The following is a 26544-nucleotide window of genomic DNA, read 5'->3' as shown; positions in this document are numbered from 1 at the left end:
GCAAAAGAAATGGATCACATGATGCCTCTACATGCAAGCTACCATGGGACAAAATTGAGCAGAAAAGAAACCAACAGAAAGATAAAACTGATGATACAGACAAAGGTATAGCACCTGAATCCGCTCACTATATTGAGGCACAATGTAACATTGGAGTAAATGAAGATTTGTTTAATGCTTCACTTGCTTCTTCGAAAAATGATTGGTTGCTTGATTCAGGAGCAACCTGTCACATGACTCATAGAAAATATTTTTTTGAAGATTTCACTGATAATGTTGATGGAGCAGTATACTTTGCAGATCAGTCAAAAATCAAGCCATCAAGGCTTGGCACAATCAGGCTTAAACTGCCTGGTCTTCCAGACTTTCTTCTGGATCATGTTCTATATCTCCCACAGCTCAAGAGAAACTTGTTGTCCTTGGTCCACATCTGCCAGCAAGGTCACTCCATTCATATGTTTGATGGCAAGCTTGAGGTAAGAAAAGCTTCTGACCACTCACTTGTCATGAGGGGAATAGAAGAAGAAAGGATTCTCAAACTACAAGGAACCTCTACTCATACACAACATTTCTCATATATTTCTCATCATGAAGAAGGTACACTTCCATCAAGTTTATTATGGCATGCTAGATTTGGACATTTAAACTATGACAGTCTCCGCTTATTGAAGAAAAATGGTGTTGTTGGTTTGCCTACAATTCCTAGGAAACATAAGCAATGTGATGCTTGCATTCTAGGAAAGCATAGCAAACAGTCTTTTCATGATTCACATTCAAGAGCACATAGGAAGCTTGAACTCATTCATTCAGATTTATGTGGTCCAATGCCTGTTCCTTCTGCAAATGGAAATAAATATATCATGACATTTATTGATGATTACACCAGAATGTGTTGGGTTTATTTATTGAAGAACAAATCTGATGCCTTTCAAACATTCAAGAATTTTCATAAATGGATTGAAAATGATGCACAATCTCATATTGGGTCTATTCGCACTGATAATGGAAAAGAATATACATCAAATGAATTTGAAAACTATCTTCGCCAACATGGGATCAAACATCAAACAATTGTGCCTTATAATCCCCAGCAGAATGGTGTAGCTGAAAGAATGAATAGAACAATCTTGAATATGGTACGATCCATGCTTTTCTTCAAAAATGTAAAGATAATGTTTTGGGTTGATGCTGTTCTATGTGCTGCATATATAAAGAATAGATGTCCATCTAATGCTATAAGAAACAAGACTCCTTATGAATTATGGTATGGACATGTTCCTTCAGTAAAACATCTCATGATCTTTGGTTCCACCTGTTATGCTTTGATACCAAAGGTACATAGAAACAAACTTGGTGCTAGAAGTCGTAAGTGTATCTTCCTGGGGTATTCAACAACCTCCAAAGCATACCGCCTCTATGATGAAGTAAATAAAAAGTTTGTTGTATCTAGAGATGTAATTTTTCTTGAATCATCCAAATCTGACAATGTTGTTGAGCGGCAACTTGATCGCTTGGATAGATTCGCAAAAACGAAATCATTTCAAGAATTTGATAATCAGATTCCACATCTTGAAGGGGGGATTCCTATACTAGATCAACATGTGGAATCTTCTTCTGAAGAACACTCTCCCCCGACTGAAACTCCAACAACGGATGATGCTTTAAGTGATGTAATTGATAGAATTGGGAGACTCAATCTTGATTCAGTCCCAACTCAATCAACAGAGCAGCCTGGACCATCTCAGAAAGGTCCCCCAAAGTGGCTGACAAAGACACTTGAAAGTGTTCATCCTGATGAAATTGGAAAAACAGGAACCAGAAATTCAAACCAACAAAATGGAGGTGATGTAGATGACTCTAATTCACCTATTGATATGGATGTTTCTTATGATTGTGAATTGAACTTGTCTACAGATTTTGAACCAACTTCCTTTAAAGAAGCTGCTTCTCATGATGAATGGAAAGAAGCGATGCAAAAGGAGTATGATGCCCTCATAAAGAACGGCACTTGGAAGCTGGTTGATCCTCCATTTGGAACCAAACCAATTGGCTGAAAGTGAGTCTACAAGAACAAGTACAAAGTTGATGGCTCACTTGACAAGCACAAAGCTAGGCTTGTGGCAAAAGGTTTTGCACAGAAGGAAGGGGTCGATTATGAGGAAACTTTTGCCCCCACAACAAAATGGGCCACCATCCAGACACTCTTTGCACTAGCAGCCCAGAACGGTTGGAAAGTCCATCAAATGGATGTAAAAACTGCCTTCTTGAATGGAGATCTAAAAAAGAATGTTTTTATGTCCCAGCTTGAAGGATTTGCTGTGAAAGGACATGAACATAAAGTATGCAAACTTGTGAAGTCCTTGTATGGCCTCAAACAAGCACCACGAGCCTGGTATGAAAAACTAACTTAGCATCTTCTGAAACTCAACTTCAATCATTTTGATCTTGATGATGCAACTTTATTTGTCAAGAAAGTTGGCAAAACAGTTGTATATCTTGTGGTATATGTAGATGATCTTTTAATGACAGGGAACAATGAAAGCTACATTGCATCCATAAAGAAGGAATTGGGGAAAAGTTTTGAAATGACTGATTTGGGCTATGTTCATTACTATCTTGGCATTGAAGTAACCCAACATCCAAAGTCCATATTTCTTTCTCAAAAGATATACATTGGAGATTTGTTGAAAAGGTTTGGCATGACAGAGTGCAATCCTCTTACTACTCCAATGGAACAAAACTTAAAGCTCACATCTATTGAAGGAAAGGAATTTGAGGATGCAACAAAGTATAGACAGCTTGTAGGAAGTCTCATCTACCTCACTACTACCAAACCAGACATTTCATTTGCTGTTGGAATCCTCTCCAGGTTTATGCAAAAGCCTTGTGAGGGACATTGGTCTGCTGCAAAAAAAATTCTAAGGTACTTGAAGGGAACTCAAGACCTTGGAATCAAGTATACACAGGTGGACGACTTCAGCTTGATTGGATACTCTGATTCAGACTTCGATGGAGACAAAGAAACTGGGTATCTACTTCAGGATATGCTATGAGTCTTGGATCAGGAGCTATCTCCTGGAGATCACGCAAACAATCAGTTCCAACAGATTCCACAATAGAAGCAGAATACGTGGCAGCAACTGAAGCAAAGAAAGTAATTGTGTGGCTTAGGAAAATTCTTGAAGATTTGCGGGTAAAACAAGTACAATCAACTCCACTCATGATTGACAACACCTCTGCAATAAAGTTGGCCAAGAACCCAAAGTTCCATGATCGAACAAAGAATATCAATACTAAATATCATCTGATTCGACATCATGTTGAGGCCAAAACAATCCATCTCCGTCATTGTTCCACAAATGAGCAAATTGCAGACATCTTCACCGAAGCACTTGGAAGGGAAAAGCTTGAACGATTCAGAATTATGCTTGGACTCACCAACATCCCTTCAGATTAAGGGGGGGAATGTTGACACCTAATCTTCATGATTGGGGGAATTTTGTGTAAATAAATAAATTAGGAATGTGAACAGTCATCGGGAGATGAACTAAACAATCACTCCTATTGTATATAACAATGACCTACCTATGGAATAATAAATGAATCAGTTGTTTGTTTTGTGGAGTTACTGCCTAGCCTGACAGGGTTGTCAATAGAGAACCAATGATGAAAGTCTATTCTTGTGATAATTAGGGTTTTGGTATTGTTATGGCAAAATCCTAGTCTTTTAGGGTTTGTTGTTATTGTCCTAGTTATAAAACCAAAGCCCTAGATCTTTAAAGGTTCGTTAAGTTAGGGTTTGTTGCTAATGGGTCGAAACCCTAGATTTTTTGGGTTTGGTAAATTAGGGTTTATAAGCAACCTTATAACAACAAATGTAAAGTCCTAGGAATAAAACATTAGGTGTGTATCCTTCCGCATAATCGAAACCCTAGCTTGATTGAAATTGTTGGATATCTAACTTTGATGTATTGATCTAGGGTTTACCGAAGTAAGTAGCAATATAAGTTACTAGTATATGATGATGAAACCCTAGATATGCATATGCTACTATGTTAACTTCATTATTGATGTATCTAGGATATATAACAAAAACCCTAGTAGAGTTTGTTACGAAGTCCTGAATGCATATTGTCGAAACCCTAGATGTATGATTAATTGCTAAATTGATCTAGTTGCTAATTAGGCTTTATGTTTTGAAGATGGCGTCTAGGGTTTATAACAAATCCCTAGCAAGTTATTAAAGTCTAGTATGTAAAAAGATGTGTCTTTGTTGATTGTAAACCTAACTAGGTTTAGATGTTTAATGTTTAAAAGTCTAGATGCTTCCATTATAGTAACATGATTTTGATATAGTTAACTTCATGCTTTTGTATGTTTGTATTTGGTTGCACTTGCTATTAAAGTTTTGCAGGTACATAATCTTCAAGATAATGAAGATGTTTGTATGATAATAATAAGCATGATGAAGGAAGTTATATGAATGATGATGATCAAGATGACCTTGATGCCGTGAAAGGTTCTTTGATGTTATAGAAGAAGGAAGTGGTTGATCTCCCTAAGTTGAGAGGGAGCCTGGATAGAAGAAAGGTTATATCTCCCTTGTTGAGAGGGAGGGCATATTGTGACAATCATAATCCTGAAGTAAGAATGAAACTACAAATGTTCGTGAAAAGGACTTGAGAAGTACTGAGACTGTAGTTGGTGCTGCTAAAAAAGTAAAAGAATAAGAAAACTTCCAACAAGTTATAGTTGGATAACTTGAAGACGATATAAGCAGCATTAGAATGATTGACAACCCCGATGGTTTGTGTTTAGTTGTATATATATTTGAAAATTTATTACTGATTGGGATTGTGTTTGTATAGGTAAATCTCTCCATATGAAGGTTGAACACTTTACAAGCATGCTTGGACAAATGGATATATTTGGTTTAGTTTATCAGGGAGAGATGAAGCATCTAATGTCAAGATGCTTGGGAGGACATATGGTCGGCCTATGTGTTGATTTCTAGATCCCGAAGAGGGAGGGTGGAGTTGGTCATGGAGCTTCGGCCTTGGATACGCGTCTAGATCCCTAGGTTGGTGTAGAGCTTAAAAGCCTAATGGTACCTAGAGTTGGCTAAAGTTTGAGTACCCTTAGTCCCACCAAGGATAGAATACCTTGGTTAGGTATCTAGTTCGTAGCACTAAGTGTGCTAGAAATCTTCGTAGTTCATATCATTTTGAGATCTTCCATGTACCTCTATGTACGTAATTATGAATACCTCCCTTCATACCTCCATAGTTAAGAGGGAGCGTTGAAGAATGTAACTAGTGTCGGTCTTCATAATTCAATTTGAGTCATGATGTAATTTATTTATCAAAAGAAGGAATTTTTATTACTTAAGAAATTGACTTATTAAAGCATGGATTTCATGCTTGGGTCAATGTTCAATAGGTCAAAGCACCCATTGAGTGCTTTAGGATCTTTGTTGAGCCAAAGTCAAAGAAAGAAATTTATTTTATCTTGTCAAACCCTCCTCCATCAAGTCACCTTGCAAGTCAGCCTCAAAATTGATCTTCTACAAGTCAGCTTCTACCATTACTTATGTCGGCTCAATTACAGGCAGGAACAACTATATATACCCAAGTGACCTTGACCCTACAAGTGCATAGAACAAAGTTTGGATAGGGATTACACATCTGAAATTTCAAGGGTAACCACAGGTCCAAAGTTTCAGGGGTAATCACAGGTCCGAAGTTTCAGGAGGTAACCATAGATCCGAAGTTCAAGGAGGTAGTCACAAATCTGCAATTTCAAGAGGTAACCACAGGACCGAAGTATGATTTCAGGAGGTGACTACAGAACAAAGTATAAGGTATAGAATAAAAGCACAAGGATGCAGGACCGAAACTCCATATGATCACAGAATTGTACCTTCATGAGACTACAAGACCGAAGTATAAGATAGATCGAGGTTTCATATTATTGCAAGACCAAAAGGAAGCTACATGTGTACACTTCATGATGAACTACTTGAACTAGCAGATGTGATTGTTTCTGAGCAAGGCTGACTTAATGGATGGAGAGAGATTTAGGTCAAGGGTCTAGGATGGTCTCAATTTGATTTTGATTCTACTAAGGAAGAGTTTGACTGGGTTTTCTCCTCTTTAGGGGTTTTGCCCTGGTTGAGTGCCTACATCTTATGTCCCTGGTTGTGATCTTCATTGATTAGCATTTATCTTGATGAATGAAACATAATAATTGAAAGAACTAATAAGAAGAAAAGAACTATCACAAGAAAATGTCAAAGTCTAAGAGAAATCTATTTTGAGATTCTAATCTATAAGATGCCCTTTATTTCTCAACATAGTGAGCATGAAATCATGCCCTTTTAGGGCTCAAAATGTTCCAAAGGTGCACTAGAAGGGCTAAATGAGTCTCCAAGCATTATGATCAACCATCAATTTGAGGAAGGGACCTCCAATCAAGCCTCAAAGCATCTCCATTTGTCCAAAGCCAACTTTGAGTACCCTACATCATTTATATAGGTGCCATGTAAACAATGTGGTTCACTCTCTCTCTAGCGTTGGGGGTCCATCAAGTACAACAAGCCCTCTTCAATTATCCTAGGGGATAATCACCCTCATCTCGGCTCTGGATCAATGTATGCCCACAAGTAGTGCCAAGGCCATCCTAGGGCCATGCTAGGTCCAACGGTACATCATCAAGAATCCTCAATGCTAATAAATAGAAGCTCAGCATTCTAGCATCTACGGGTGCTCTCGAGTGTCCATCAACTGCCAAGATCATCTAAGTGCCCAATGCTTTGTTGAATAAGCACAACATTGCATCTACTAGGTCACTATACTCTCCAGAAATGTAGTATGGCCTAGGCATCATGATCTAGATTGGATCATTATATTGTTTGTCATCCATCTTGATGCATTTAGAGTGGAAAAAGTGGAGGAATCAACTCATGGGACCGTTTTTACTGGCGGAACCCAGTTTGGCAAAACAGGGTCAGAAACCTTCCAGGAGCGTTTCGAGGGATCAAACACCATTTTATAGGGGTAAAACTTTGTCACTTTAATGCTACACCTTTTCATGTTATTTTATGCATTGAGATCTTTCCAACAGGGCAAGAATCGCGTCAATCAGAGTCTGTATGCGAAAGTTATGCCACTCAGAAGATGACCTTCCTATTTTCACCACGATAATTCGAGAGGATGCCATGACAACCCACATTATTCATGGAAAAGGAGCTAGCCACGTGATTATGATGTAAAAGACTCTAGAAGAGTCTATATTGGAACTCTAGTTAAGAGTTGAGGTAGTCAAACCTAACTACTAGGGGGCTATTGGGTTGTGATATAACCAGGCCACTAGGAGGAAAATGCGATTCCATTTCTTTCGAGTGCAATTGTTCCATAGCTGAGCAAAACTAGCCAAGAGAGACTATAATATATCTGGCCTGCAAATATATAATATATAACAATGCAAAATATGCCCAAGAAATAACTCAATAGATGATAGAACTTCAGATCTTTATTAATATCAAAACCCTTGAAGTAGGGTAAACACCATACAACTACTCCTTAAGGAAGAAGATCACTCCACAAGCTAATGTTTATCAATATAAAACAATACTCGACATCTCTCAATGGGGAGTCTCTAGCCTCTATATAGGCTTCATACCATGGGTAATTACTATGGGTCTCTCAATACCATACATCTAATACAATGGGCTTATCACATTATTCCCTAACTGCTTGTGGTCCCTTGCATAATGTGGGTTAACCACTTTTTTTATTAATTATGGCTCATTTATTTATCATCCTTACATTATTACATTACATTATTCCCTTGGGTACCTCCTCTGTACCCCATATTATCCCCCCTAGGTATACTACATTCCACCCCCCTTAAACATGTTTCGTCCCCAAAACATGAGAAGAACACAAATAATAAGATCTACTCAAAAGAGTAGTCCACTGGTACCATGCATGTGCATCTAGCCATCCTAAAGAAAGGTGAGCGCTCAATCTAGTTGGCGCCTTACTCGCTTGAGATGGAAGTTGGTTCTGGCGATTCCTCTGTGTTGATGTATTGTGGGTGGATCGTCGCACCTCTCTATGTGTCGTCCAAGGGTTGTTGTCCTTGTTGCTAATTCATTGCCACCTTGTTGGTTGTTGTCTCGCTGAGTGATGCAGGTGGTGATATGTTGAGGCTTTAACTGATGGAATATCTTTCATTAATTCCTCCACTATTGGTGCCTGGGTGGTGTCTGGTGCTTTTTCTAGCACCTGGTTTGATGTTTGTGTTTGGTTGTCGACCATCAAAGACTCATCATCTGATGTGTCAGTGCCGTTAGAGCTTTGTGCTTCTACCTCCTCAGTCTCTACCTGGTTCCTAATGGAAATATCTTACAATGTAATTTCTTCTATTTATACCAGAGCTTCATGAATTTCTTCTACACATTAATATTGACAGTTCCAACAGATTCCATCCAAGGGTATCCCAAAACAACATCCACATTGTCCATATCTGAAATATAAAAATCAGAATGCAACACATACTTATCTATAGAAATCTTCAAATCTTTATAAATTTGAACATCCTTTTTATCAACTTGTGTGTTTTCAATATGTTTTGTTGGAACTTGTAATTTTTTTGCCAAATTAACATTGATAAAATTATGCTTGCAACGAGGGTTGATAGACACAATGATTTTCTCTTTCTGAATACATCCACGAACCTGTAATATAGAGATACCAGCAAAAAATAACCCCTTACGTTTCTCAATATCCTACTTTCTAACATGAGACAATTTTTGTCCAAAAAGACTTTTTCAAATTCTTTATCGGAAAGTCTCATCCACTAATTTTTGTCAAGTGAGCTCCACCATATGGCAACCTCATCTCTAAAACTAAGCCTTGCTAAAGATTTCCAAAATCTCAGACATGTTGACTTTTCCACTTCTAGGAATTCTTCAATATTAGGGCCATCATCTTTTCCTGTAAAAATCATCTTGCTAAAAATCTAAAATAGAGTGGAGATTTTTAAATAAAATCACTTACTTTGGAGAAAATATAAAATAGGCAAAACTTGGTCAATATAACTCATAATCATTATTATAACATGTTTTCAGAAATGGAATGGTCATTCTGCATCTTCTCATGCGATTGAAATCTCGATTTGAGCACTCTGGAAACCCAGATTCGTGCTGCAACTGTCCAGTTGTCACAAAAAAATTGAAAAAATCATTGTTTTTAAATCAGCGATGTCTTTCTCATCCGGACTCCAATTCGACCGATTTTTTTTTAATTGGGTGTTTTTCAAGAGGAGCTCAAATCTATAATCCTTTTTTCAAAAATTCTGCACAAAAACTGCAAAAAAATCGCTGGAGACCTGTCATCCATGAATTGTCGTCATAAAAATTTATGCAATGCAGTTGATTTTAAATCAACGATATCTCCCTCATCCAGAGTCTAATTCGGCCAATTTTTTTTTAATTTGGGTATTTTTCACAAGAAATTCAAATCTGTAATTTGTTTTCACAGATTTTGCACCAAAATTTTTAGATCTGATTTGCAAACTCGCCGCCCAAAAAATCCTGCAAAAAATGAAAAAAACAAATTATCCCCGCTTTGCCCAAGAAAGAGCTATGATACCACTTGTAATATATTTGGCCTGCAAATATATAACAATGCAAAATATGCCAAAGAAATAACTCAATAGATGATAGAACTTCAAATCTTTATTAATATCAAAACCCTTGAAGTAGGGTAACACCATACAACTACTCCTTAAGGAAGGAGATCACTCCACAAACTAATGCCTGTCAATACAAAACAATACTCGACATATCTTAATGGGGAGTCTCTAGCCTCTATATAAGCTTCATACATACAATACCATGGGTAATTACTTTGAATCTCTCAACACCATACATCTAATACAATGGGTTTATCACATTATTCCCTAATTGCTTGTGGTCCCTTGCATAATGTGGGTTAACCACTTTATTATTAATTATGGTCCATTTATTTATCATCTTTACATTATTACATTGCATTATTCCCTTGGGTACCTCCCTTTGTACCCCATATTATCCCCCCTAGGTATATTACAAAGATAGGAAGTAGAGCATACACAGAGAATTTGTGCATTGTAGCAGCCCACAGGCCACAGGCCATACTTCTTTGTACTTGCAGCCATATATTTTCATTCAGAGAAAGAGAGCAAAGTTGCCTCACCTTCTAACTGGGCTTTCTCCAGAAAAAATTTCCCAGAGCAAATCTTGTGTCTAATGTGTGTGAGGCTTTATTTTTCCATTCTCTATTTTCTACATAATTTTCATTTGCGTGCATGCACTATTTATAGTAAAATTTACAGATCTATAAATCTAGGAAAACTATAATAGTGTAGAATTTCATATTTTAAATATAATATTATCATATTTGTTGTGACGAACTATCCAGTGGAATATCCACGGCAGTTTACTGATCACGGCATGTGGAGTAGGAGTGGAATAGTGCGCCCTCAAGGCCTCAACTACTCAAAAGCACCTCGCAAAACCATCTCAAGCTCAAGTGAAAGCAACCATTCATTAGATACAATAACCATAGATGCATCTAAGTGGACCATACTTACTGTTAAGGGCATAATAGTACTTCAAACCAGGATCACTTTCAAATATCTAACTAGACCAAGTGTTGTAAAAGTGTTCCCTACCTTTGTAGGGGTGGCTAGGTAATCAACCCTATTAGGTGCTTCCAGGCCCGTAAGGGGAGGTGGCATTTCCAAGGTCAACCTTTTAATCCATAAGTGTTAGTGGGAATATGTGGCAATGGAGTGTTGATTTCTGTAGCATCGGATGTGCTCTTGCTTCGAAATTTTGCAAAGAGGCTAAGACGCATACATTTTCCAATACCCAGAAATCGTTTGGGAAAATTCCACCTAGAGATGGTTTAATTAAAATAATTAACTTTTTTAAATGGTTCCCTAAGTCTAAACTTAGGAAATTTGGTTACTTAAAGGGTATTAATTAAATTAGGTGTGAATCTTCTAGAAGAAAACAAGGATCAACTCTTAGTTACTCTTAGCCCTTGATTATGTTTTAATATTAGCCGTTGGAGCTCCAACGAGAGATTATAAGGAGTTCGATGGGCACTTGGAGGACACATCGAGTGAGAGATCAAAGATTGAATTTCTCAAGAGTAGCAGTGTTGAGTTGCGAGAGTGAGATCGAGTGATCTTCTTGCAGTGAGGGGCAGGGATATTAGTCTCGAGAAGAGTTTTCCAGATCCAAAGAGTGCAAAGCAAAGAAGGCTTAGAGCAGCTCAAAGAGGCAACATAGTGCCATGCAAAGGCAGCGCAGAGCCTCAGAGGGAGTTTGAAATCCAGCTGGGAGAATCGAAATCCAGTGCCAGAAGCCGAGGTGTGAGACCAAAGGGTCAGAAGGTCGAATTTCTAGACAACAGGAGATCAGCAAAGGAGGTGACGTAGAGCCCAGCCAGTGTGACACAGATCTGCGTAGGATTGACGCAGAAGTTGTGCAGAGGCAGTGTGGGGCCAGCCAGCTAGCCCCTGATTAGTGTCGAATCTCCCGAATCAGTGTGAGATTTTTCTCACTAACTCTTTGCCAACATTTCTCTGTATCGAATAACCAGTTTGGGCATCCAACGATTTGTACTTAAGATTTACTACTGCATAATAATTAAAACACTCAGTTGCTGCACCGGTTTTCCCACATTAGGATTTTTCGGGGACATTGTCCAAAAACAATTGTGTTGATGTGTGTGTTTATTTCTCTCTAGTGCAGTATTTAGTTTCTGCGGTATTTTATTTTGTGTAGGTTGCAGTGTATGTATTTCAGTATTTGTCGTAGAAAACTGCAAGTAACTTGTTCAAGTAATTTAACAAGTAGGTGAAATATTATCAGTTTGTTGCAGTAGGAATCGGGTAACCAATTTTTCACATGGTATTAGAGCACAGATCGTGAGCAGAAGAGCTCAGTTGCAGAAAGGAAGAGGGAGTTTGAAACTACTGCAAAGGAAGCAATTCGAAACCCGAGAGGCAGCGTAGTCCTTGGGCCAAGGAGGTCAAAGTTTTGAGTGAGATTGATTTCTCTAAGTGAGTCGACAGAGAAATTCGATTCTCCAAATCGAAGCTTTCCAGAGGCAGAAGGGAGCAGCGTATTTTTCCTTGCAGAGCAGATCTTTAGCTGGGACACAGTTATTTTGCAGCAGTTGCTAGCAGAATAACATCAGAAGGAGAGGATAGCACATACTGAGGGAATTTCTTCCTCGAAGGACTTCTAGCCAAGAAGTTCTAATTTTCTTAGCAAAGCAACAGTAGCTATGTGCAGGATTTCTCACTCCAAAAGGGAGTGCGAATAGCTAGGCAGCAGTTGCACAGAAGAGAAGAGGAAGCAGTTCGACTTTTTTTGGGAGAAATGGCATCAGTTGGGTTGAGAGATCAAGATTGGTTTGACGGAGCCTCCAACTATGTGATCTGGAAGGCTAGGATCTCTTGCCTTCTAAATGAGCATGATCTCAAAACTTATGTCTATAGTGTGGTAGTTGTCCCTGCCAATGCAGATTCGCCCAAGAAGTACAAGGTTGAGATAGTGAAGACTAAGAGGATCATTCTCGATGGGGTTCGAGATCATGTAGTATCCAATATAGCCGGCAAGGATACTGCCCGGCAGATGTGGGAAGCCTTAGCTACGCTATACAAAGGATCTTTCGAGCAGCAGAAGATGTACTTAGAGGAGAAGTTGAGATCCACGAGGGTGCAGAAAGGGGAGCGAGTAGACCCCTTCCTTACGAGGCTTCAGGATGTTGGGACCAGCTGGCTTCAGTATGGTCAACTCCCCAACCCTTAGAGTTTGTACAATTAGCGTTGAATAGCGTTTTAGAAGATTAGCAAGTTTTCGTCGAAAGGATCTTAGGCAGAGAAAAACTGCCAGATTAGGAACGTGTATGGGTTGATTTGCGACAAGAGGAAATGAGGCGTGATCTAGTGAAGGCCACAATCAGTGGCAGTAGCAGCAGTGGGACGAAGTAGGTGAAGGAAAAGGAGGACGTGGCCCTTGCATCAAATGGGCAGCAGGAGTAGCGCAGAAGAAAGAAGGATATTTTGAAGATCAAATGCTTCAGGTGTGGCGAGTTGGGCCACTATAACACTTAGTGTCCTTTCAGAAAGAAAGACAAGAAGAAGAAGCAGGATCAGCAAGCTGCATCCTCAAAGATCGACACATTGTCCTCCAAACTAGAGGAAGAGTTTGCCATGATTGTCGAGATGCCTCCAGGGGTGAGGTGGGGCAATCTGGAGTTGTAGCCCCAGAGAGCTATAGGATGGGCAAGATCCTTGAGGAGTCCACCTCTTGGATCAAAACCTTGCTATGGGAGCCCATAGTCAGTGGTAGCAGGATGGACCAGTGGAAGCTGGTGCAGTCAGGTGCCAGATTGACAAATGCAGTAGCTAGTAGCAATTTGAGACTGAGCAGCGCAGAGAAAAGTTGGTAGCAGTGCAGTTGGCACAGTGCCGAGTCAATAGCAGCGTAGAGGCTTCAGTGACAGCGCAAAGGCTAGCAGCAGCCAGAACTCAGACGACAGATGCATCATACTAAACACAGTTGGTTCAGTATTTTGGATGCTTTTCCATTGCAGATGTTGTAGTTGCAGCAGCAGCAGATGGAGAGAGGGTTGCAGTGCAGATGCAGTAGTTGACAACAGTTTAGCAGGGTCAGCAGCAGCACAGATGTAGCTCATATCAGAGTTGCATAGTAATTGGTGGGCAGTAGATTCAAACATCAGCAGCGCAGCAAGAGATGGTGCAAAAACAAAGTAATGCTTTAGCAGGTTGCTGCACTATAGCACATTCCTCGCTAAGAGGGAGTGTTGATTTTTGTAGCATCGGATGTGCTCTTGCCTCGAGATTTTGCAGAGAGGCTAAGACACATGCATTCTCCAATACCCAGAAATCGTTTGGGAAAATTCCACCTAGAGATGGCTTAATTAAAATAATTAACTTTTTTAGATGGTTTCCTAAGTCTAAACTTAGGAAAATTAAATCAGGTGTGAATCTTCTCGAAGAAAATGAGGATCAACTCCCAGTTAATCTTAGCCCTTGATTATGTTTTAATCTTGGCCGTTGGAGCTCCAACGAGAGATTAGGAGGCGTTCAATGGGCACTTGGAGGACACATTGAGTGAGAGATCAGAGATCGAATTTCTCAAGAGTAGCAGCGTTGAGTTGTCGGAGTGAGATCGAGTGATATTCTTGCAGTGAGGGGCAGTGACAGTAGTCCAGAGGAGAGTTTTCCAAATCCAAAGAGTGCAAAGCAGAGAAGGCTTAGAGCAGCTCAGAGAGGCAGCATAGTGCCATGTAGAGGCAGTGCAGAGCTTCAGAGGGAGTTTGAAATCCAACTGGGAGAATCGAGATCCAGTGCCAAAAGCCAGGGTGTGAGACCGGAGGGCCAAAAGGTTGAATTTCTAGACAGCAGGAGATCAACAGAGGAGGTAGCGCAAAGCCCAGCCAGTGTGATGCAGATCTGCGTAGGATTGACGCAAAATTGCGTAGAGGCAGTGTGGGGCCAGCCAACTATCCCTTGGTCAGTGTCGGATCTCCCAAATCAGTGTGATATTTTTCTCGCTAACCCTTTGCTAACATTTCTCTGTATCGGATCGCCAGTTTGGGCACCCAACAATTTGTACTCAAATTTACTACTGCATAATAATTAAAACCCTTAGCTGCTGCATCGGTTTTCCCGGGGACATTGTCCAAAAACAATTGTGTGATGTGTGTGTTTATTTCTCTCCAGTGCAGTATTTAGTTTCCAGTGTTCCACAATATTTTATTTTGTGTAGGTTGCAGTGTATGTATTTCAATATTTGCCGTGGAAAACTACAAGTAACTTGTTCAAGTAATTTAACAAGTAGGTGAAATATTATCAGTTTGTTGCAGTAGGAATCGGGTAACCGATTTTTCACATGGAGGGGAATGACTTCATGGTTAAATACCATGGACAGGGGACCAACTAATAAGAGTCAACATCCTCAGTGTATAGATGTAATGGGGGAGCAATGGTGGAGGAAAGAGTTACCCCTTTCCTCGGCCTCATTTTTCCACCTCAAGGATCAAAGCTTGTTCTTTATGATATAGCATTTATTATACCCCTTAAAATGAGTTAATTTCTCACTCATCAGGTTTGGGGCATGCAAGGGTTCCTTATGATGAGATGGAGCATCAAGTGGTCAAGAACCGAGTGATGGCTAATGAGGGGGCTAGAGCTCATGCTAGTGTTTTTCCCATGAGCTAACTTTTGTCTCAGACATCTTTTTCATTTTATTTTTTCTTTTTCTTTTGTTGTGGCCATCTTATGCTTTTTCATCCTTTTAGTTGCATCAACCTCCAAGGAAAAGTTTTCCGACCCTACTCAGGATTTGGATATGTGAGTGTCAAATCCCAATGAACCAATCATAGTAAACTCGAAGGATGGAGGTGGTATCAAGGGAATGATGAATGATGGAAATTGTTAAGTATGGAAACGAAAATGGACACGCTACTTCAATCAAGGTATCTTAGGTAGTGCCCCTCCTATAACCCTAAGGCCTTAGAGGAGGTCCCAATGGACTAGGGCTAAAGGCTAACCTCCTTGGTAAGGTGAGAGAACAAGTTTACAATCAAGATCAATCAATCACACAAATCACCCCTTTACCAATGTTAAATTGCCCAAAACATTAAGTAAAAGCACTTGATTGCAAAATGGTTAAAGTACTTGCTATGTGGTAGCCCACCTTCATTAAAGAGGGATGTCAAATGGTGAAAGATGCATGACTAGTGTAGATGGCAGAGGAATGTGGCATATCATCACCAATGACCAATGTGTAGGGTTGTTGGCTAACTGGTTGTCCAAGATAGGAGAAAAAAATTCTCCTATAGGGTTACCCATTTTGGTGGGTAACAATTCTCTAATCCTATCTAGGATGAAAGGAGCTGAGAGTGGGTACTAGCAGGACTAACCATGGCTGACCATAATAGGCCTAGGATACCATAATAAATAGCCTCCACATAGCCAACAAGTATTTTGACTTGCATTCTTTGGGCTTACAATGGTGCTACCAAAAATGAAAATATGTATATATGTACCCTTGCTGAAATGAGGGGTAACATAAACCTTGAGTGATGTATGAAGCATGCTGTTAAAATTGGCAACTAGGTCCAAACTCCATGTGGGTCATCTTATTTATGGCAGCGGATATTTTTCTTGGATCCCTCTCATTGAGAGGTGTAGGATTGATCTAAAGATCATCCGATTCCGATAACTATTCATGGAGTTATGAATTTATTTGTGTTATAAGATAATTCCTCAAGGTCGACCAGCAACCAAATAAACCCCACATGTGCTCAACGTTTTAGTATAAAAGGAGATGACTTGAGAGTCATTTCTCACACACACTTCTATCTTGATTTCTCTCCACTTGTCTTGAGTTTTAGTGGAAAAGAAATCTAGGAGTGGAAGCCCTAGACGTTGGAGGAAAGAAGACTAAGGGAGCTGCCCTAGAGGAGATGCCCTAGCCCTAGACGTTGTCAAAGAAGAAGTCAAAGACATTGCCAAAGAAGAAGTCAAAAACGTTGTCATGGAAGCATGCCCTAGCCATAGTCTTGGAGGAATCTTATCACAGAAAAGAGAGGCCCTAACATTGTCCAAAAGGAAGCCCTAAACGCAATCTAAGAGCAGCCCTAAACGCTGTCAAAAGGGAAGCCCTAAACGCTTTCTAAAGGCAGCCCTAATGCAGTCTAAAGGGATCCCTAACGCTAACCTACGGTGCCCTAGATGCAGACCTAATACGGCTGAAAAGGTGGGTTGTAGGTGACCCTCAAAATAGGGACAACATGAGAGTTTGAGGACTCAAACATGCCCAGGACAGCAATGCTAATAAATGGGACAGTTGGGCTACATGATGCTGCTAAGACACATGGGATAGCAGCAGGTATGGCAAGGCTAAGGGGATGGCAACAAGGGGACAGCAACAAGGTATAGCATGACTGTTAGGGACAGCAGCTACACCTATATATTTAGGCAGCAGTGGCAAGAGACAACTATATAGTAAACCCCACAGCAAAGGCAAGCATGGTGCTGCAAGCACATGAGACATGTTGTGTGTCAACATGGTCAGCATACCACTTGGGACAGTTGTGTGGCAACATGATTAGCTTCAGAACAATAATGGGATAGCAGCATGTTGGGACAGAACTATGATGGGACAGCAATGACATTGATGGGACAACAACATGTTGGAACAGAACTATGATGGGACAGTAATGACACTGTGCAACAGTGGCACAAAGAGATAGCAGCAACAGCAAGGTGCAGCAAGTACATGGTGCAGCTAGGTGCAGCAATAGTACTTGGGACAACAATGATGCTTGGTGCAGCGAGTACATGGTACAGTCATGATTGGTGAAGCATGATGAGATGCAACATAGAGATGATTGGTGCAGCATGGTGCAGCGCGGTGAGGTGCAGCATGATGACGAGATTCAACACAATGATAGGTGAAGGAATCACCTTGGAGAATCAGTTGAAACAGCATGTCTTCAACTAATCTCATGTATCATCTTCTTAGAGATGATCTATGCTCTTATCTAGATAAGTCAAAGTGTTGACTTCTGTTGTAAATGTACTATCTCTCTCTCTCTCTCTGTTGAACTATTGAAGAACACATAAGAGGAATTGATCAAGGGTTCCCCACATTGGGGTTTGTCCTGGCTAGCGCCACATCTTGTGTCCTCTTGTCTTGGCTTGCCTTCAACGATTTATGTTTATGTTCTATCTGCAGTTTACTTTAATGTTGATGTGATTGCTAATCTGGAAAAGATATTGAGCTAACTGTGAAAATTGAAATAAATTGCTCTAAGCATAAAACATACCTAAAATTAACATGGTATCGGAGTTGAGGTGAAGACAAAGCCCAAGCAAGAGTGAAAGAGAAATCACCGAAGACAGTTTGGAAATGACAAAAGGCTCAATGGGTTCATCATCCCTCTTCTAATTCACCAAAGGTGAAGTCGAAGTAGAGAACATTATCAGAATGACGCAGCGAAAGCTTCTGGTGGCCTACCTAAAGATCACTTCAATGGGAAGTACGGATCTAAGGGTGGAAGGAAAGGCAGATGCCTTGTTTGTAATAAGTTCAACCATTATGCGAAGGAGTGTCCAAATGGCAGGGACACATCACTTGATGAAGATAACAATCATTCTAGGGACATCTTCAATGATCGAAGGAATGACAGGTAATGCAGGTCATCAAGGAAATAGCCGACTCTTCAAAGAAAGCAAGGAACCCCATGTATGAAGAATAAAATGTTGTTTCTGATAAAATAAAGAAACATTATCTTATATTGGCCCTCTCCTCTAGACTCTTTGGGAATCTGGCTTATTGATTGTAGTGCTTCAAGGCACTTCATCGGATAGGAGGGTGCTCTCTCTAATTTGGTAGATATGGAAACACTCGTGGGATTATACTTGGCGTCAATGCCACCTATCCCGGAAAGGGTGTAGGGAATGTTACCTCTCAATTGAATAAGGGTAACTCGATTCATTTACAGAATCTCTTTTATGTACCTGATCGCAAGAAGAATCTGGTTTCCATTTCAGCAATGGAAGTCAAAGGTTTCAGGGTGGCATTCATCGATGGAAAGGTACGTGTTTGAAAATAGAATTTTCAAAGATGTTTTTACTCATGGGTCCATGGTTGGCAATTTGTATCAAGTTGCAAGATGGTCCATTGGGGACCATGTCAGTTGACACATCTCATCTATAGCACCGGAGGTCTACTTATTATGGGGCCCTACCCGATGTGAGTCAGATGGTGATAGGGATGCCTAAATTCAAAAAGAGCATGAAGGTACATGTATGAGATGTACCGAAGGAAAACCTTACAAGGGGACCATTCCCCTCATGTAGCAGGTCCACAGGTTTGGAACAACCTGAGGGGTTTGATATTCATAATCAGGAATCTCATGTATGCAGGTGGAAGAAAGCCCTTTATGGCTTGAAGCAAAACACCTCGGGCATAGTATGAGAGGATTGATAGTTGTCTGATGAAGCTGAGACTCACTAGGAGTGAAGCCGATCCAAACCATTGCTCGAAGGTTGTGGATGATAGGCCGCTCATACCGGCACCTTTGGAGGATGACCTATTTCTGACAGGTGCAGACCCTCTCATTTGTAGAAGTAAGAGGGAGTTGGATTCCAGATGTGGAATGGTAAACTGCAAGCCCATGACTACCTCGAGGACCTTAACTTTCAGAAGTTATATGGTAGTGATGCCAGACCAGATTTGGGAAATGCCTCTAAGTTTCTTAAACTCATTCTCGTTGATGTTCTTGGTGAACTTCCATCCGGACATATGATTTGCAGTTAGTATGATGAGCTCATATATGGTTGAGCCTCATTGGATTGGTGCCAAGAATCTTCTAAGATGTCTTTGAGGCACAATCTCTCATAGATTCCGAAAATATGAAGTTGCATGATTATTTGAATACTGATTGGGCAGACAGTATGGAGGATTGCAAGAGCACTTCCGAGCACTAGTTCTCTTTGGGTTCTGTCGATATCCTAGATGAGCAGGAAGCAGAAGTCAATTGCTATAAGCACCGCTGAGACCAAATACATAGCTATGAGTATGATCTTGTGTGTAGCTGACTGGTTGTGGAAGCTCTTCAGCGAGCTGTTTGTACACATGATGAATACCACCATGATCCTCTGTGAAAACCAGGGGGGATTCGATTGTTGAGGAATCATGTATTCTATGATTGCTCCAGCAGATAGACATCAGATACTACCTTATCTGGGATATGGTACATCGATGAGCGAGGATGCTCCATCGCATTGAGACTAATGTACAGGTCGCAGACATTTTGTCAAAGCCCCAGGGAACCGTCCAATTTGTGACTTTCCCGAACGACTTGGAGTCGTGTAGAGACCTTCTTATAAGGATCTTGCATGTTGCATGCATTGAGCTCTGGGAGCTCCAGGGGGCTTGGTGTACTTACTGGAGCAACACGCGACCATAGGGCAACTCACCCTCCCCTAATGGTGCGTTGTGTACAGGGTGAATGGCTCAGCCTTCCCCTGTGATACCCCGAGGCGACTTAGGGACAGGATGAATGGTTCTCCTGTTGAGGCATCCTACCCATGCAGTCTGGGACTCATGGGAAGTACCTCTCATCTGGCCAATGAGCAGGGAAATGGGATCAGGGACCATAGTAGTACTATCGATCAACGCATCGTTGTATCTACCGTACTCCCTATGCTAGGATGACCTCCATTGATCTGGGATCAATGAAACTGATCTGGGATCAATATGAGTGGTTTGAGACACTCTCTTGTGATATTGATCTGGGATCAATAAAACTGACTTTGGGTCAGTAGAGAATGGTATGAGACATTCTCGATCAATTCTTCTTCTTCATGGTTCAGCAGAGCAGAGCAGAACAGTGCAGAGCACTGATGCCAGAGATAGTACAGTCGGACATATGGATCAGCGGATGGAATTCTCCCTAGTTGAGAGGGAGTGTTAAAATTGGCAACTAGGGCCAAACTCCAAGTGGTCATTTTATTTATGGCAGCTGATATTTTTCTTGGATCCCTCTCATTGAGAAGTGTAGGATTGATCTAAAGATCATCCGATTCCGATAAGTATTTATGGAGTTATGAATTTATTTGTGTTATAAGACAATTCGTCAAGGTCGGCCAGCAACCAAATAAACCCCACATGTGCTCAACGTTTTAGTATAAAAGGAGATAACTTGAGAGTCATTTCTCACACACACTTCTATCTTGATTTCTCTCCACTTGTCTTCGGTTTTAGTGGAAGAGAAATCTAGGAGTGGAAGACCTAGACGTTGGAGGAAAGAAGACTAAGGGAGCTGCCCTAGAGGAGATGCCCTAGCCCTAGACGTCGTCAAATAAGAAGTCAAAGACGCTATCAAAGAAGAAGTCAAAAATGTTGTCAAGGAAGCATGCCCTAGCTGCAGTCTTGGAGGAATCTTATCACAGCAAAGAGAGGCCCTAACGCTGTCCAAAAGGCAACCCTAAACGCAGTCTAAGAGCAGCCCTAAACGTTGTCTAAAGGGCAGCCCTAAACGTTGTCTAAAGGCAGCCCTAACGCAGTCTAAAGGGAGCCCTAACACTAACCTACAGTGCCCTAGATGTAGGCCTAATACGGCTGAAAAGGTGGGTTGTAGGTGACCCTCAAAACAAGGACAGCATGAGAGTTTGAGGACTCAAACATGCCCAGGACAGCAATGCTAATAAATGGGACAGTTGGGCTACATGGTGCTGCTAAGACACATGGGACAACAACAGGTATGGCAAGGCTAAGGGGACAGCAGCAAGGTATAGCATCACTGTTAGGGATAGCAGCCACACCTATATATCTAGGCAGCAGTGGCAAGGGACAGTTGTATAGTAAATGGGACAGCAAAGGCAAGCATGGTGCTGTAAGCAAATGAGACACGCTGTGTGTCAACATGGTTCAGCATACCACTTGGGACAGCTATGTGGCAACATGATCAGCTTTTGGGACAGCAGCATGTTGGGACAGAACTATGATGGGACAGCAATGACATTGATGGGACAACAGCATGTTGGGACAGAACTATGATGGGACAGCAATGACACTGTGCAACAGTGGCACCATGGGATAGCAGCAACAACAAGGTGCAGCGAGTACATGGTGCAGCTAGGTGCAGCAATAGTACTTGGGACAACAATGATGCTTGGTGCAGCAAGTACATGGTACAGTCATGATTGGTGAACCATGATGAGATGCAACATAGTGATGATGGGTGCAGCACGGTGAGGTGCAGCATGATGACGAGATTCAGCACAATGATAGGTGAAGGAGTCACCTTGGAGAATCAGTTGAAGCAACATGTCTTCAACTGATCTCATGTATCTACTTCTTAGAGATGATCTATGCTCTTATCTAGATAAGTCAAAGTGTTGACTTCTGTTGTAAATGTACTCTCTCTCTCTCTCTCTCTCTCTCTCTGTTGAACTATTGAAGAACATATAAGAAGAATTGATCAAGGGTTTCCCCACATTGGGGTTTGTCCCTAGCTAGCACCACATCTTGTGTCCTCTTGTTTTGGCTTGTCTTCAGTGATTTATGTTTATGTTCTATCTGCAGTTTACTTTAATGTTGATGTGATTGCTAATCTAGAAAAGATATTGAGCTAACTGTGAAAATTGAAATAAATTGCTCTAATCATAGAACATACCCAAAATTAGCACATGCCCATCAATAAACCTCTAATGTAGCAAAAGTCACACAAGGATAGTGCCACTTGATGTTCAATGCCATTATTCATTCAGTAAAAATAACACAGTCTTGGACCTGAAAGGTGGTAAACTACTGAAAGGTATGGTGCCTTGATGCAATTGATATTGTTTTGAAACCTGAAAGAGTAACCCGTTCAATACAATGAGGGCTTTATCTTGCATTAGCAAAACCAGAATCAATATTTGACATTTGTTTGTGCCAGTGCATAGATCTTTTTGTGGGACCCCCAAAGTCATGTGCCAGAAGACATACTTTCAACATCATATGCGAAAGTTATGGCTTTCAATGTTACAAGTGAGAACTCATTCCAATTTCCAGATTTTCTTAATTGAAGGAGAAATGTGCAATAATTTAGAGAGAGAATATGTGAATTGATGAATAAAAATGGGTGCACCCATGTCCAGATGAAATGCTAGTCCATAAACCTCATAGGAAAGTTTGGTCCAAATTCCAATATGGTGTGGTGGCATCCTGCAATAACTTTATACAAGGTGACCTTCCATAGGCCAATATCCTAAATCATCCAGCTTCTAAGTAGTTTTTTCCCTTGTGATGCAAATTATTGCATGTGCAGGGATGTGTTCCATGTTGATCTGAGTATTCTCTTCCAATCGTAGCAGCAATATTTTCATAAAGGGGGGCTATATTAAACAAAGTCACCACATAGTTTCACTAAATCTTATCAAACAAATATCAATAGAAAGCAACAGACAGCCTTGAAATTTCTACAAATTGCAACAACTAGATATTATTCTCCTAACTTATGCAATTTACTTGTCGTATGTTAATTATTAATGCCAATATTGAATAACTCACACTACAATTCTTCACACATAAAAACATTGTGGAAAATAGAACACTAGAATTGAGAAAATAACGCAAACACACAATAATTTTGACATTGTTATTTTTGGACAATTGTCCCAGGAAAAACCCCGAAGGGAAAACCAGTGCAGCAGATGAGGGTTTATATTATTCTTTAGCAAAATGGAGAATTACAATTGGTTGCCTAATTACTGGTAAAGCTTTTGGTAATTTTATCTCACTGGAAAAATTGCTGGGAAATTCCTTTTCCCTCCAACAAATTGATTTGACCTCCTCCAAGCCACTCGCACTCCTCTTTCGCACTTGCACTGTCTGCCCAGAATGCGCACTGCCTACTCAGATTAATTCGTACAACCTCTGAGAATGCCTCCCTACAAGTCGTTTTGCCTCCAGCGACTCCTCTAACTCACACCCTTTGTCTCCGAGTGATAGATATGACACTGACAAACTGAAACGAGCTCCTCTAGGCAACTCTCACTATCTAACTAGCAACTCACACTAGCTGAATCAGCCTCCTCTGCTGGAAATCTCAGCCTCCTTCCCTGACACTAGAATGTTGGAAACCTCTTGAGAATTTCTCCAAAAATTCTCACTGCTAAAAACCCCGTTGCTGACTCTCTTTGGATGGAACTGCGCCTTGCCCTCTACAACTGGCCAATTCAGACTACCTCCCTCAGTGTCTCAACAGTCTCGTTTCTTCTCCAAACCCCATCGACTTGCTCTTATAATCTTTTGTTGGGCAACCAATGGCCATGATCACATCTCAATTGATGGCTAAGATCATCTTGACCCCATCAAGTGACTTTTTTGGAAGTCTCTAGAGCAAAATCGATTTCCCTCAATTAATCTGATTTAATTAACCAGTTTTCCTAAGTTAGACTTAGTAAATATTTAATTATTGGTTGATTAATCTAATCGTGGTGTTTCGAAGGCTTTTCTTGCAAAACTTTTTTGGGTTTTGGAGATCATGTGTTCCTTAGCCTCTTAGACACCATAGAGACTAGAACACATGTCCGCTGCTACCAAAAACTAACAACTACTAAGGAGAGAGCCCTGATAGTCATTGAATGGGGCCAAACAGGAGAATGGTTGTGTTAAAAGCCTGAATATAGCAGTGGGCATCAAAGTTTATTCCTTGCAAAGGTAAATTGATAGAGTGAGCTGGTTCTTGAATTTTGCATGCAATGATGAAGACATGACTATGTGAAAAGATTAATTGACAAAACAAATAGAATATTCAGTACATATAAAGAGAAATAATAAACTACTGAATTACAGTGAAAAAATAGGTGGAATAGCATGCATACCTTTGGCTTTCTTGTCACTTGTTTTGTTGATAACAGAGTCTGAATTAAGAGGTGTTTCAGTGACACCGTTTTCATCAGAAGAGGCCCATGGCCTTACTACATAATGCTCTAGACTTGTCCCATATTCAAGATATTTGTGACTTTGAAATCTGTGCTTCATGATACTCCGGGACAGAAGTGACAACATATGGCATCTGCACAATACACATGTTAGTATCTCTCTCATGAATAGAGAAACAATTCAGGCCACCTTGGCTGCTGGTGAAGTTATGATATTCTATTTTTATCTTCAAGAAGATAATACATGTCCCAGATTCATTTTCCGATACGCACAAATGGGCATATGAAAAAACCACAAGGGAAGAACATCTCACTGTCACAGGTCATAAACATTCTTGACAGAAAAACCAAAATACTTATACAGTACAATTGTTAGCTTTTTGCAGTATGTTCAGGCCATCCAGCCAGGCTCCTCATAATATGCATAAGAAAAGAAAATGTCATTCTGAGGATGGAAACAAAAGTCAATAGCACAAAGTAAAATGTTCTGATTACCTTATGTGGCCATTAGTCAAGAAATACAAGTAAATTGATGGTAAAATTTGCATGCACCAGAAAAACTCATTATACACACTACGAGATATTATTTCTATCATTTGTTTGCATGTGGATGTAATTATAAATCCTGTGTAGCTTCAGAGCTCAACTCATTATTAGAGGGGAAAGGAAAACAAGAAAACTGGAAGAACATGGCAATCAAACTAGAGAATAAGTTCTGATTCCCCCATAGAAAAAGAAAATAGATAATGGAAGAGATTATATTACCTAGACTGCAGACATCTATTAGTATATTGTGTCAACGAGGCAACTGTATGGAATGTTGGGCCTCCAAATATCACCGCCATGGATGATGTGAATCCTCTGCACAGTAACACATAAGACTGACAAAACTGTTGCCTGGGATAAAGTAAAGAAATTTAGTTCATTTCAAGGATAGGATATATAAAAGAAAGGCATTTCCTAATAATATATTCTCAATCTCTGCAAATGTCAGCACAAGTACATTATTTGAAATGACCACAGCATCATATCGGCATGGAAGTAAGGTTTCACATGCTCCAGAAACATATTGCCATGGACTAAAATATGGCATGTAACCATTCCTTGTTAGAGCCCAGAGCTCAACGCAAAAAAGCAAGCAATTAAGTAATTGATTGATGCACAAGATTGTAACTATTGTACTTAAGAGTTAGGACAATAAATAACGATATAGAAAGAAACTGAGAGGTGGTGCCACTCTTCTTGACAACAGCACCCCACTTCTGGTGATAAAATTTGATCGATGGCCCCCAATCGGCAGTGCATGACAGCCATGCTTCATGACAGAAGGGTCCATGCAGGGCAATCTAGCTAATGGGTGTATATTGGCTAGAAGGGTACCCACAGGTTCTATTTAGAAAAGCATACCCAAATCTTCCTCATTTTGTCATCAGGCATGACTTGTATCAAGATGTCTTGCTTATTGTGCAGTAGTTTTGGGCTTTAGTGTCCTGAAGGAAAATAGGAGAAAGATGTTAGTTTACTTGTTGCTTGAAGTGTGTTTGACACTTGTTGTAAGTGGGTGCATCAATAAGAGAGAGTTTCATGAGGGCATTTTGCATCGTAGCCCACATTTTATCTATTCTGTCAGTTGGCTTAGGAGGGTGCACTTTTCGCATAAAAGTATGTAGTGTGGCATTGAAAGATGTGGGGTGGGCAAGTTGGATCTTTTGGGTGCATAAAAAATGCAGAGTATAGTTGGCATTTGTGAGTATCAACTTACCTACTTAGGGCATGTAGAGTGCTGCACTTGTGGATCTAGTCTAGGGTTAGGGTTTTACCTTAATTGTGATTGACTCATTCTCTTCCTTCTAAAATGAAATAGAAGCACATCACTTCATAACATTATTAGCTTGTTGAATGAGAACTAGAGCAATGTGAGAAAAGGTTGCAATATCTAGGGCTTGCTATGTGTTTGTTTTGCTTCATGAGCTTGAGAGAAGCTGTTGGCTTTGTATTGTAAGA

At 40.3% G+C, this 26544-nt stretch overlaps 1 protein-coding gene across 4 annotated transcripts in view; it reads right to left on the bottom strand.

The window, feature by feature from the left end:
- The window catches only part of LOC149205949 (uncharacterized), a 78679-nt gene that overhangs the window by 45496 nt on the left and 6639 nt on the right, over positions 1 to 26544 (bottom strand). For 2 of the 4 annotated variants that reach the window (XM_089393592.1, XM_089393593.1), the window contains exons 2-3: positions 25306 to 25437; positions 24481 to 24674 (exon numbers count right to left, since the gene is read on the bottom strand). In XM_089393592.1, coding sequence (XP_089249718.1) covers positions 24481 to 24674; positions 25306 to 25385 — 274 coding nt within the window. In that variant the 5' untranslated portion in view covers positions 25386 to 25437. The remainder of the gene's footprint in view (positions 1 to 24480; positions 24675 to 25305; positions 25438 to 26544) is intronic. The other 2 variants (XM_089393591.1, XM_089393594.1) reach the window with 1 other exon arrangement.

The sequence above is a fragment of the Pinus tabuliformis genome, chromosome 1_2 (genome assembly GCF_031772625.1).
Source record: "Pinus tabuliformis cultivar Carrire ecotype Pingquan chromosome 1_2, CPIR1, whole genome shotgun sequence".
Taxonomy (NCBI): domain Eukaryota; kingdom Viridiplantae; phylum Streptophyta; class Pinopsida; order Pinales; family Pinaceae; genus Pinus; species Pinus tabuliformis.
Note: the sequence above shows the minus strand (reverse complement) of the source record. Positions and strands in the feature narration are given on the sequence as shown.